Source organism: Apium graveolens, chromosome 2, assembly GCF_009905375.1.
Source record: "Apium graveolens cultivar Ventura chromosome 2, ASM990537v1, whole genome shotgun sequence".
In the NCBI taxonomy this organism is placed as follows: Eukaryota; Viridiplantae; Streptophyta; class Magnoliopsida; order Apiales; family Apiaceae; genus Apium; species Apium graveolens.
In genome coordinates, this window is record NC_133648.1 from 241,408,509 (window position 1) to 241,421,128 (window position 12,620).

The 12,620-nt window shown below is 37.6% G+C and overlaps 1 protein-coding gene across 2 annotated transcripts; it reads right to left on the reverse strand.

Annotated features, from left to right (window-relative positions):
- Positions 1 to 6,797: 6,797 nt before the first annotated feature.
- Positions 6,798 to 12,296, reverse strand: LOC141708242 (uncharacterized). Of its 2 annotated transcripts, none has more exons than XM_074511759.1 (10): positions 12,028 to 12,296; positions 11,144 to 11,208; positions 10,329 to 10,377; positions 9,256 to 9,350; positions 8,971 to 9,056; positions 8,826 to 8,885; positions 8,605 to 8,686; positions 7,760 to 7,873; positions 7,360 to 7,547; positions 6,798 to 7,034 (listed from the first exon to the last, which is right to left on the reverse strand). In XM_074511759.1, the coding sequence occupies exons 1-9, from the start codon at positions 12,212 to 12,214 to the stop codon at positions 7,377 to 7,379; spliced, it is 909 nt and encodes a 302-aa protein (XP_074367860.1). In that variant the 5' UTR covers positions 12,215 to 12,296; the 3' UTR covers positions 6,798 to 7,034; positions 7,360 to 7,376. The 2 variants fall into 2 exon arrangements, with proteins under 2 accessions (XP_074367860.1, XP_074367861.1); XM_074511760.1 differs by lacking the exon at positions 6,798 to 7,034 and adding an exon at positions 7,047 to 7,283 and having other exon boundaries at positions 12,028 to 12,295.
- Between the last annotated feature and the right edge of the window lie 324 nt (positions 12,297 to 12,620).

Genomic DNA, 12,620 nt, shown 5'->3' on the forward strand with positions numbered 1-12,620 from the left:
TGTCCCATCGCAAACGATCTCATCGGTGGTGGAGATACCCCCACACTCAACCTATGCCTCCACTCAATGAGGGATCTCAGTAGGGGTGTTTGAAGCCCATCCCCAGGGGAAGAATCCCCCAATCCAAGATCCGCCCCAAGGAATGAATCCCCAATTCCAGCAGCTGCATGCGAGCATAAACCCCCGGCCTGTTAATTATGAATACTCAACGATCGTAACCCCTGGAACCACCAACCCACCTTATGGGATGCCTATATAGCCCGAGATTGGAGGAGGTGGTCTCTCTAATCAAGCTAAAGGATCAGCACGGGCACCCTTATATGTCCTTGGGTTAGAACCTATTCCTGAGAACCCAGAATTCTCTGGACCTAATTCTGCTAGAGATTCTGACTCATCAGATGAAGAAGTACCTCCAAGGAGGAGACGTGCTGGTAAGGAACTAGTATTTTGCAACTATCAACATCCCAGGAACACTCAAAGGATGATTCCCCAAGACGTACAAGAAGGGATCAGGGCACATGAAGTTGAGATTTAAAGACTGAAGCACGATTTAAAGATACACTTAACATCAAAACCTCCCCCAACGGCAAGACAAAGAAATCCTCCTCCTATTATAGACTTGGAAGGTCCAACACCAAGAAGGAGAGCTCCAATTCCAAGAGCTGATCCTAGTGATCTGATTTCTCTAGGAGATCCTGATGATCCAACTCCACCATTCACTGAAGATATAATGAATGCCCACATCTCAAGAAAGTTTAAGATGTCCACCATCAAAGCGTATAATGGTACTTGAGATCCGGCTAACAATGTCAGGACTTTCTCTAACGCCCTATTGTTACTGCCCGTGAATGATGCCATCAAGTGTCGGGCCTTTCCTCAAACCTTGTCGGGTATGGCTAAAAGGTGGTACAACCGTCTACCCCCAAACTTGATTGGATCTTTCAAGGATTTAAGCTAAGCTTTCATCAAGAAATTTATTAGTGGCAGAGTGCATGAGAAAAGTCCAGCATCCCTCAATGGGCCTTGTGCAAGGAGCGAAGGAGTCCTTGAGAGACTATCTGAATCATTTCACGAAGGAAGCCTTGAAGGTCCCGGATCTTGACGACAAGGTAGCTATGATAGTACTGCAGCAAGGGACTAAAGACGAGTTCTTCAAGATGTCCTTAGCTAAGCGCCCCCTGAAAGCATGATGTAGCTCCAAGATAGGGTTGGGAAGTATATCAAGGTAGAGGAAAGTATGAAGAAGACGGTAGTGAACAACGAGCCCGCTGGTGGCAAGAAACGAAAGAATGAACAAGAATATAATGCCAAGGACAAGTATCCTAGAGCTTAGAAAGACGTTGACTCAACCCCGAAGAAGGGATGGCCTGTACAAAAATTTACTGAGTATGCTAGGCTGAATGCTCCTACAAGCCAAATCTTGATGGAAATTGAGAGTGATAGGGATGTTCGGTGGCCTAAGCCCCTGAAGGTTGATCCTTCTAAGATAGATAAGAGAAAATATTTTTGATTTCACAAGGATTCTGGTCATGGCACCGACGAGTGCCGACAACTCAAAGATGAAATTGAATTCTTTATTCCAAAAGGAAAGTTGCGTAAGTATACTGGAGACGGAGAAAGAAACAATAGTGGAAAAAGGAACTTTGACGATCGTAGGTTGGATCAAGATGATCAGGGGCGAAATCTTCAACCCTGAGGACTAGTGATAAACACAAATTTTGAAGGACCAACTGCTGTTGTTTCATCTAAAAACTCAAGGAAAGCTTATGCTATAGAAGTCATGTATATAGTGGGGAAGCTCCGAAAAGGGCTAGGACAGGAGTAGCGATGGTATTTGATGATTTTGACTTAGAAGGGGTAAAGTTTCCCCATGATAATCCCCTAGTCATAACACCCATAATAGGGAACAGCCCGATGAAGGGAGTCCTTGTAGACAACGGAGCATCGGTAGACATCTTCCTCTATGATACCTATATAAGGACGAGATACAATGATTCACAATTAACCCCGAATAACATGCCGATATATGGTTTTGCTGGAGTCGAATGTCCGGTTGAAGGGATAATCAAACTACCTTTAACAATGGGGCAGGAGCCAAGGCAGGATAAACAAATATTGACCTTTGTGGTGGTAAAGGCTGGATCAACATATAATGCAATCATGGGGAGGACATGCATACATGCCTTCAAGGCATTCCCCTCATCCTACCATTTTGTGATCAAGTTTCCAACCAGATAAGGAATAGGGGAAGAAAGAGGAGACCAGAAGATGGCCAGAAGTTGTTATGTAGCCTCGCTGAGGGCAGACGAAGCTGGGGACAAGTCTTGCCAATGGAAGATCTGGATATCTGTGAGAATGATGAGGAGCGAGGAAAGTCGGCCGGAGATATGATCCCGATCCCTTTGGCTCCCGAGGATTCTGAAAAAGTAACTTTCATTGGAGCATGATTGGAGGAGCCCCTTAGAGGGAAGTTAATAAGGTTCTTGCAAAAGAATAACGATGTTTTTGCATGGTTGATAACAGATATGCCAGGTATAGACCCGGAGTTGATCACCCACAAGTTGAAAGTGGATCTGAATCGAAAGACTGTAAAGCAAAAGAAAAGGAGTTTTGCCCCTAAAAGGCAGGAAGCTATCAAGCAAGAAGTTGAGAAGCTCTTAGAGGCTGGTTTCATTGAAGAGAGACAATTCCCGAAATGGTTGGATAATCCTGTAATGGTAAAGAAGGATAATGGAAAGTGGAGAATGTGCGTTGATTTCACCGATCTAAATGATACGTGTTCGAAGGATTGCTTCCCTCTCCCAAGAATAGACACCCTGATAGATGCTACAGCGGGGCACGAGATGTTGAGTTTCATGGATGGATTTAATGGATATAATCATATCAAGATGCATAAGAATAACATCCCCAAGGTATCATTTATCACTGACTTTAATGTTTTTTGTTACCTCATTATGACATTTGGCCTCAAGAATGCAGGAGCCACGTACCAAAGGTTGGTGAACAAGATTTTTAAGGACCTTATTGGGAAAACCATGGAGGTTTGTGTAGACGACATGCTAGTCAAGAGTCTTGTAAAGATTGATCATATATCACATTTGAAGGAAGCTTTTGAGATCTTGAGATAACACAAATGATGTTAAACCCTGCAAAGTGTGCTTTCGGAGTTGGATTTGGAAATTTTTTAGGATTGATGGTCTCCAAAAGGGGAATTGAGGCCAATACGGATAAAATAAAGACCGTCTTAGACATGGAACCTCCACGTTCTGTAAAGGTTGTTCAGAAACTCACCAAAAAAGTTGCAGTTCATCTCCAAGTCCGGGGACAAGTGTTTGTCCTTCTTCAAGGCTTTGAAGAAAGTGAAAGATTTTCATGGACTGATGAAAGCCGAGAGGCATTCGAGGATTTGAAGAAATACATGGTTCAAGCACTGATATTGGACAAACCAACCCTTAGCGAAACTTTATACTTATATTTGGATGTTTCAGAAAATGCCTTGAGCGCTGTTTTGGTTAAGGAGGAACATAAAGTCCAGAAACCTATATATTATTTCAGTAAGATTTTACATGGGGATGAGTAGAATTATTAGACTATTAAAGAGTTTGATTTAGCCTTGGTGATGGCCACAAGGAAGTTGCGTCCTTACTTCCAAGCTTATAAGATTGAGATAATAACAAATCAACCTTTGAGAAACGTTATTCACGGTCCCAAAGCCAGTGGAAGGCTGATTAAATGGGCCATGGAGCTGGGGGAATTTGATATTAAGTATAAGCCACGAACGGCGATAAGCCCAGACATTGGCTGACTTCGTGGTTGAGTGTACCATGCCCAACCCAGAAGTCGGGGGAATTGAATATGCTATGAAGTTAGATTTTCCAACTATAAATAATGAAGCTGAGTACGAAGCTTTGATCGCTGGGCTAGGACTAACTGGGACATTGAGAGTAAAGAACTTGAAAGTTTGCGGGGATTCGAAGCTTGTAGTATCCCAGGTCAAAGGGGAATTCGAAGCAAGTAATGAGATCATGGCAAAGTATGTATGCCTAGTGAAAGCTATGATGACTCAATTTTACGAGTGTTATGTCGAGCGTATTCCAAGGGAAGGAAATGCTACGTCATATGCATTATCCAAATTTTCCTCTTCTGAGATCGAGAATAGTTCTGGAAGCGTATATTTCCGTGTTCTGGAGAAAAGGAGCATTGTTGTTAAGTTGGTTGCCCCCATTGGACTTGGAGAGTCGTGGATAGATCCTGTTAAGGCTCATCTAAAAACTGGATGGCTTCCTAATGATGTAGTGGAGGCAAGAAAACTATATGTACGAGCCATAAGATATTCTTTAATTGATGAGATTCTTTTTAAGAGGTCTTTCGCAATTCCTAATCTAAGGTGCCTCAGGCCAGATGAGGCCTGGTTCCAGCCTCACCTCGCTGAACCTCGCGATTATCCTCTGCGCACACTTCATGTAAAGCACCGTTCTCGGCCCCTTAGCTTGATACCCCCCGTTTATCTGATAGACCACAATCATGGAGTCACTGAACACATTCAAATTCTCCACCTTCATTTTCAAAGCCAGTTTGAGACCGTTGATCAAGGCCTCATGTTCAGCATCATTGTTGGTTACATGGAAGGCCATATGGGTTGCGCGTCTAATCTTGTGAGCTTCTGGGCTGATTAGCTCAATTCCAGTTCCTGCCCCATCTCCATTGGAGGCCCCATCCACATATAGGCTCCATCGTGGGGCAATATTTTGGCTTTCTAGCTCGACCTCCTTTGCAGCAGGTATTATCACAAGGGCTCCCTGCTCCGATTCTTAATATGGAGGAAATTTGAGGACAAAATCGGCTAGGGCTTGGCCTTTGATCGCGGTCTGTGGCTTATATTCCACCTCGAATTGACTGAGCTCAACTGCCCACTTCAACAATCGACCAGAGGTCTCCGGCTTGTGCATCACCTGTCTGAGGGTATAGGAGGTTCGTACTTCTATCTTGTGCGCCTGAAAATAGGGCCTGAGCTTCCGGGAGGCCAATATTAAAGCATATGTCAATTTCTCGAGACTTGTGTACCGAGTCTCTGCGTCGGCTAACCCCTTACTTACATAGTATAACAGGGAGCTGGATACCATCTTCCTCTCTGACCAGCACATCACTTATTACAAAACTAGAGACAGCCAAATATAGGACTAGGGTCTCTCCTTCCTTTGAGCTGGACAACATCGGGGGCCTGCTGAGATGCCTTTGGGTTGGACAACATCCGTGTTGGCCCCGAAATTTACGAGCAACCCAGTCATCTATGAGTCACTTTCCATATTGCACACAAAGTCCTCTAATGCGGGCCAGCCTGGTCACCTCGGCCCGCACCGCCTTTCTTTTCAATTAATAAATACAATGTTACCTTCGTTTTAATAAGATGTGGGCTTATGGGCCCAGCCCGCGTGTGGGCACCTCAGCCCCGCTCGCATATGAGAGCCTAGATCATCTAATTATGACATACTTCTTCAAAGAATGCCAAGTAAATGTCATGCAGGTGACATTTAGATAATTTAGCCGATGATTTTATACCGTTCCAAGTAATCTAATGAATCTTTTTTTTGTTAAATTAGTAAAGTTTGTATTTTGGAATATCTGAAATATTTTTTAACAAAAGACGCTAAAAATAATGTGGAACAGAGAGTATATGAAAAAAAATCAATAAAATTGGCACCACGTCAACCATTTGGAATTACCCTGAGTACAGAAAAACAAATTCTATAATGGTACAGCATCAAATGGAAATGTAATACGAAAATATATGTGTTTCAACCCTCCCAATCTCTACATGTATTACCTAAAAATATTAAATAACTATTTTTTAATAAATTATAGGTAACTGATATAGATAACATATTTGGAGTAAAACAACCTTTAAATTTCCAATATTTTAGGTACTAATTATGTTACTATAATCTAGAGAGCACCTCGTGTCTTTGGAGATCCTAGAAAGAATAAAAATTCAAAGTTTTTTGTCCCATCTTAGCTAACAGTAAATTATAGTACTTTCTCTAATCAGGTCAGTTTCACTCACCTGTAGAGTTAATACAATTCCAGAAAATTGGGACCATATGTCATACATATGTCAGCGCCAAACACATTTTTCCCTGAATAGTATCTATAACATATTTCACATATTTGTATTGACAATCGACAATTTCAACACATTTTCAAACAGGGAATCTGTATAGGATAAAACTGGGTTTAAGGTTGCCCTCAAACAAATTACCCGAATTTATGATATTTTATAATGTAATATTTTAAGGTGAAATCTGTAAATATAAACACGACCCCCTTAATGTCTCAAATTAATAGGTTGCTTTATAATTATGTTCCTTTATAAATATCAAATAAAAAAGGAAATTTATAAAACAACCTATTAATTTGGGGCATTATACAAATTCCCATTAATTTATTACCAACCCATCAAGCAAAATTTCAGCAGCTTTTTCGAACTTCTTGATCGCATTTGGTGGCAGTGAGGTGGACAAAAGTCATGTTCAACGGTTCTTGCCAATATAATATATGTTTGCATTGTCCGCATAGGGAAACATTTCAGGTACCAATTCAGGGTACCTAGCAGATTATTTACCTCACAGACCAATCACAAGAGTCTAGGTTCTCCAATTTTTAATAAAATTTTCAGAGTGCTATAACAAAAAAGCAATCCTTAGACAATTTCGGGAGAAAAGCGTGAAACAGGAATAAATAATGTTCCCTTTATATTGACATTCACATTAATATATTTGTTAGTGTATTGTTAAAAACACTACGCATAAGTAATTCTCTTAAATCATTAATAAATAAATAAACATGTTAATTATAATATTTGTATACCGGAATATGATAAGTTCTACCATGTTTAATTAAAGGAGCTGACCCACCGACGGAGACCTCAACCAGATTTCAGCTCAAACACAAAAAATCAACTCCAATTATATAATACCCCAACCCATTTACTAAATGCACATGCCGGCTCCCCTCGAATTGCAGCCCTAATGTTATTCCTACAAAATCAATTTGCCTAATTGTCAATCTTTCTTTTTTGTAACTATTGCAACAATATTATTACATATTTCTAGTTATATGGAAATTGAGCATTTATACATTCTTGCTATTTATTTTTGATGTAAAATGGTAGAAGATGAAAGAATCTAAAATACAAGCCTGTCCTCCAAATCCTGAAATCTGAATAATTTTGGTCTGACAAACTGAAATTAATTTTATGTCGGAAAGGTTTACAAGTTGAATAAAACCTGATCATTACAACAAAATGTAGTTAGCACCTTGTAGATTTAAGAAGAGGTGCATAAATAAAGTGATATGAAGTACCTGCAAATGTAAGAAAGTTATGACTTGATTTGCAAGCTTTTTAAGGTGGAAGTAAGCAGCGGAAGACTAGTGGGAGATCTATCCTTGTAGTCCTTCTCCAGTGCAGTCACTACCAATGATTGCAGCTCCAAGCTTTCCCTGTCCTCTTTGTTCCGACCTTTAGTCAGTTGTGTGATGGCAGATGTACACTAAATCACAAAGATAAGATTTAATACTTTGTGCAAGACACCCATTTACATACTGTGATTAATCTAATCTTTCATAAAAAAATCACTACACAATCTACCCAGCTCATATTAAGAGATACTGTAATCCCTGTCCTGAATTCACACACGCCGATACACACTTGGACACAACAGAGAATAACCTAAAAGATAAAGATATAAAAATAAAAGCTCACCAAGCAGATACCCATGAGTGCTCTGGTGTTCCTACCACCTGTCAAATCTATGGTAGAGGCGTAATATTTCTTAGCTGTGTGGAGGTTCTCAAGTCCACCTAGTGTGTAAAGAACCTGTTCAATCCAAAGAGAACATTAACTCACATCGTCAATCGTATGAATATCTGCCCTGTTTTTTTTCAAAACAGCCAACTTAATAGTAACACCAAAATACTGTAACACGGTCCATTGCAATATATAATAAGACAAACAGATGTAACAACGATAAATTTTAAGTAGTGCATATAGTTGGAGATTGGACAATTCTTTCATTCCAAAACTGATGAAGTAGGCATGAATATAATTTTGAACCAAAGAAACATGGCACTGGACTCTGGTGTGGTGCCGAATCACCACAACAGCGAGTGGTGGGATAAAATCTTGATCCCCAAAAAAATAAGTTATTTCATATCTGCTTTATAAAACCAGTAAATGATCCAACATTTTACTATAATAGCTTGTCGCTCATCACAAAATATAATAATATATAAACCTTTCTGTTTCAGCTGAGCCAGTATTTCACATATATAACACCACACGACAAGTATAACTTCATATTTAAAACCGAAGGCTGAATTTCTGCAAAAACTTACCACTGATATATTTTTCTGTGAATAAATTAAATGGACATGAAGATTTCTAAAACTAATGGGAATTGTTCGGATTACTAGCCTTTCTGTTATGTTATATTTTTTTTTTAAATCCTTGCGACAAATCTTCATTTTCATACTTAAAATAGAGCCATTTTTTTAATAGCAACAGAAGACAGCAATGAGAGAAAAAATACTGATAAATAAACCACTTACATCAGCATAAGCTAGGTGGTGTATAGGAATCGTTGGCTGAGATAACAGCAGCTCCTCGTAACAGAAAGCTGCTTGCTTGTACCTAAGGCAGCCAAAAAAGACCATTGAAATAAAGACAAAGTTTAGGTTAAGTCTCTTGAATTAAAACATGAAGAGCATCTCGCATAATCTTTCAGGTATGTCAGTTTCCGAGTTGTGAGTAGTAACAACCTTCTACTTACATTTGTAAGGAAACATAAATTTCTGCTAGTTCCCTCCAAGCATCATGATCTGCCATGAATCTGTAAAAGATCGATAATTTTGCTAATTAGATTCAGTGGTACAAGCCAATTCCATTTTAATTGTATGGTATAGAGAAAATTTAACATTTCAAGGTATTGATTCAGCTTTTCAATGGCTCCTGAAATGTTTCCCTGAGCCCTTGTCATAGCTACCCTCCTCTTGAGAATAACCTACATGAAAAACATAGATAACTTAGGAGGGAAGTTGGAGGGGGGAGAGTGAACTAAAGAATACGTAGAATTTAAAATAGACACTTAATACCACCTATTAGAACTCTTTCTTGACTAGGATACCTTTCCACACATAAGAAAAAATATAACTGTATCAGAAAATTAACTGGAGATTTGATAATATGTATTGAAGACTAACCTGATCTAATGGATTATCCTCTAAAAGACTTGAGTACGCCTTTTCTGCCTGTTGCCAAGATCCCTTAGCTTCTAATAACATCGCTTCTAACCTACCTGCGAGTTATACCACAACAAAGCCTTTAACCACTCATTATAAAGACTCGCATAATATTTACTATTTTAAGTTATACCCTACCAGTTATCTTTGATTCTCTGGAGGTCATTCATCACATGGTATTTGCTATATGCATAATATGATAAACAATATGGAGTATGCAGTTATCCTTTACAAGGACGTACAGTCCATCTGTGTAGATTAGTATAGAGTAATTTATCCAAATTCTTAAATTTTAAAGACGATATTTGCGTGACGCAATGACTTGATAAATAATATAACTGTGTAAAATTTAAAAGTATATGATCACGGAACTTCTCTTTTTCCTAATAGATAGGTAAAATATAATAGGACGGAGTAAAGCTTTTTCAAATCTTTCAAGAATTTTATTTCTATTGGCAGGTAACAACTTATAAATCGTAAAACATAGAAAGAGGTCTGTTATGCTGACTTATGATCTATGAAGTATGCTGTTAGGAATTGTTATTTAAAAAAAAATTACTGCCCTCCAATGTTATTGTTGAATTCTTTCTAGATGGGAATACCATGGCCATATCTACTCGAGCCTAATATTGATAGATAATTGTATATCGCTTTCATAAGTTCAAAAGCTATAATATAATCAGAATTAAAAAAAATGTATAAAATAATCTTCAAATACATTCAGTGACCCGTAATTTATGTAATACTAGAGAAAATTTATAAAGACTCTGGTTTTAAGATTTAAACAGTATCCCTTGAACTGGGACTACCATCAGTGGGGAATGTATTACTGTGACCAGCAATATCTTAATTGATTCAGACATTAGTCACAGATTATAAGTGTGTTTTACACCAATAATACATTGGTAAAAAAAAAAGGCCAACACGTCACAAATCCCTCAAACAATATAAGCTAAGCAACTGGCCAACAGACTAATACCAAATATAAATACATGCATGCAGAATCATGTGTCGCAATTGTTTCAAAAACTCACCAACTCTCTTGCTGTCCGGAAACTTCTTCTGCAAAACCTTGATGCAATCCTGCAAAAGAATTTCATATGAAAATTAAATATACATCATAGGTATTAAACTAAAAAGAACAATAAATTGATTGTTCACGTGTTGTTGAAGAGCAAGATCATTAGAGGCTTCACAACTGATACCCCCTTATTTATTCCAAAAGGAACTAAAAAATGTCAAAAGTATTCTGTAAATATACTAATGAACTAAAGCAGATTAGACTAACTGTTGCTGCTGATATTCTCCTAGACAAATGCAAAACATAATAGAAAATTCTAATCTAATCTAAAAGATGATAACATAAGATAGTTATCATTATTGAAGATACAAGGGATGAGCCCGAATTCATCTAATATCTTCTATTATTGTGCCTGATGATCGACTTCCAAAACCTTCCACACTGCTCAAAATATTTCTTTAATGTTACCTACACCACATTTACAGCAAGTAAAGCTTTATTATTTTCTAGTTGCTAAAAACAGATTTGCATTACCTAGGTAACAAGTCAACTCATGATTTAGAGGAAAAGCAGAATCAAGTGATAGGTTTAAAGCTCTAAGAAAAGAATTAAGTATAGGAAGACCCAGGTTATCTTTAAGCCCCTTTTTATGGAGGAGTTAACCTCCAGTCTTTTCTCTCTAAATTCCAACTTGGGAGCACAAGCACATTGTAAGAGTCTGGGTGACATTGTGAATAAAAAATGCAGTAATCAAGAACATATGTTGCTGAGATTGTTAAGCATATGCACGAAAATTTCAGGAATTTGTAACTGAAAACAAAAATTTACCTTTGCAACATCGACACATTGACAGTCCATTGCTGCAACAGCTACTTGTTCATATAGAGTCCATTCTGCAATATTGTAAACCAAGAAACTCGTATAATTCAAGTTGTTTGATAATTAACCCTTGAAATGTTCTTCCTTTGACACAAAGAATCTCAGTATTGATTAGTACCTCAAGGAAATTAACCCTTAAAATATACCTCCTCTTTCACAAAGAATCTCACTAATAATAAGTACCTCCAGCAACAAGGTGCTAGTAATAACATATAATCCCCATAACCAACCAAAACAAATGAACATATAAAATTACACTCATAATGTACGGCATTCTAAATGTAATGTGTTAATCTTCTCCATATAAATAACAAACATCTTATAATCTCCTAACAACTATATATGTAATCTTCTCCGAGTAAACATGCTAAATTGCTAATTACATTCCTTCAAATACATAATACGAACAATCAAAAGTTGATCTTGTAGAACTGAATAACAAACAGCTTCTTAGAACTACCTACATGTTATCCTCTGCAATTACATATGCTGGTTAGCGATCATATTCCGAATTCGAACACCAGCTCATAACTTAACAACCTATAACTGAATAACTAAACCTACATACAAAATTCACGTGACCTAATAACCAAATTCACGTAATTCAAAAAGCACAACACTGACCTACAACTTAATAACTAAAATCAATAAGCTGAATATATATTTCCTCAGCTTACTTTACGCATCAAGTAAAAAACAGATAATTTTCCACAAACAAACTAAAACCCCTAAATTACTCAATTCCCGAGAAATTGGAAACATAAAAACACGATAAATCAAGCAAAACACAACAAAAACACAGATAAAAGTGAATAAAAGGTGTGAATAATTACCATCAGGACCAAGAGAAGAACGGAGATTAGAGTTGTTTAAGAGAGATAAGCCGTGTTTAAGGACTTGATTAGGACGGCGAAGTTTAAGTTTACGAACGAGAGACAGATACTCCCAAGCTCCTCCACCGCCGTTGTCAACTTGATTCTCTAGCATATTCACTTCTAACTCCACTGTTTTGCTCACCATCTCTCTCGATCTCGATCTCTCTCCTCTCTCGATCTCGGCCTCTTTTCTCTCTCTGTGGTGTAGTGTCGATAGAATAATGTTTTGTTTTGTTAAAGAAATAGTTTTTATATTTTTTTATTATCGAAATTGTTTTGGAGTTTGGACCGATAAATAAGTGAAATTGAACTCTTAAGGCCGCCAAAAGTTATACTCCTACTTATTTAAATCGCGTAATATCAAAACACCCATGTTCATATGTTTATAAAATTATTTCCCGGAATTAACACTTATAATTACCTTTTAACCGATTATTAAGCCACGCTTCGCTGTAACTTTTTAAAATAATATTTTACTTTTTTTGTATTTTTTATTTCATTTTAATTATTCTAAAATTATGAATAATAAATCAAGATAATAAATTCGGAAA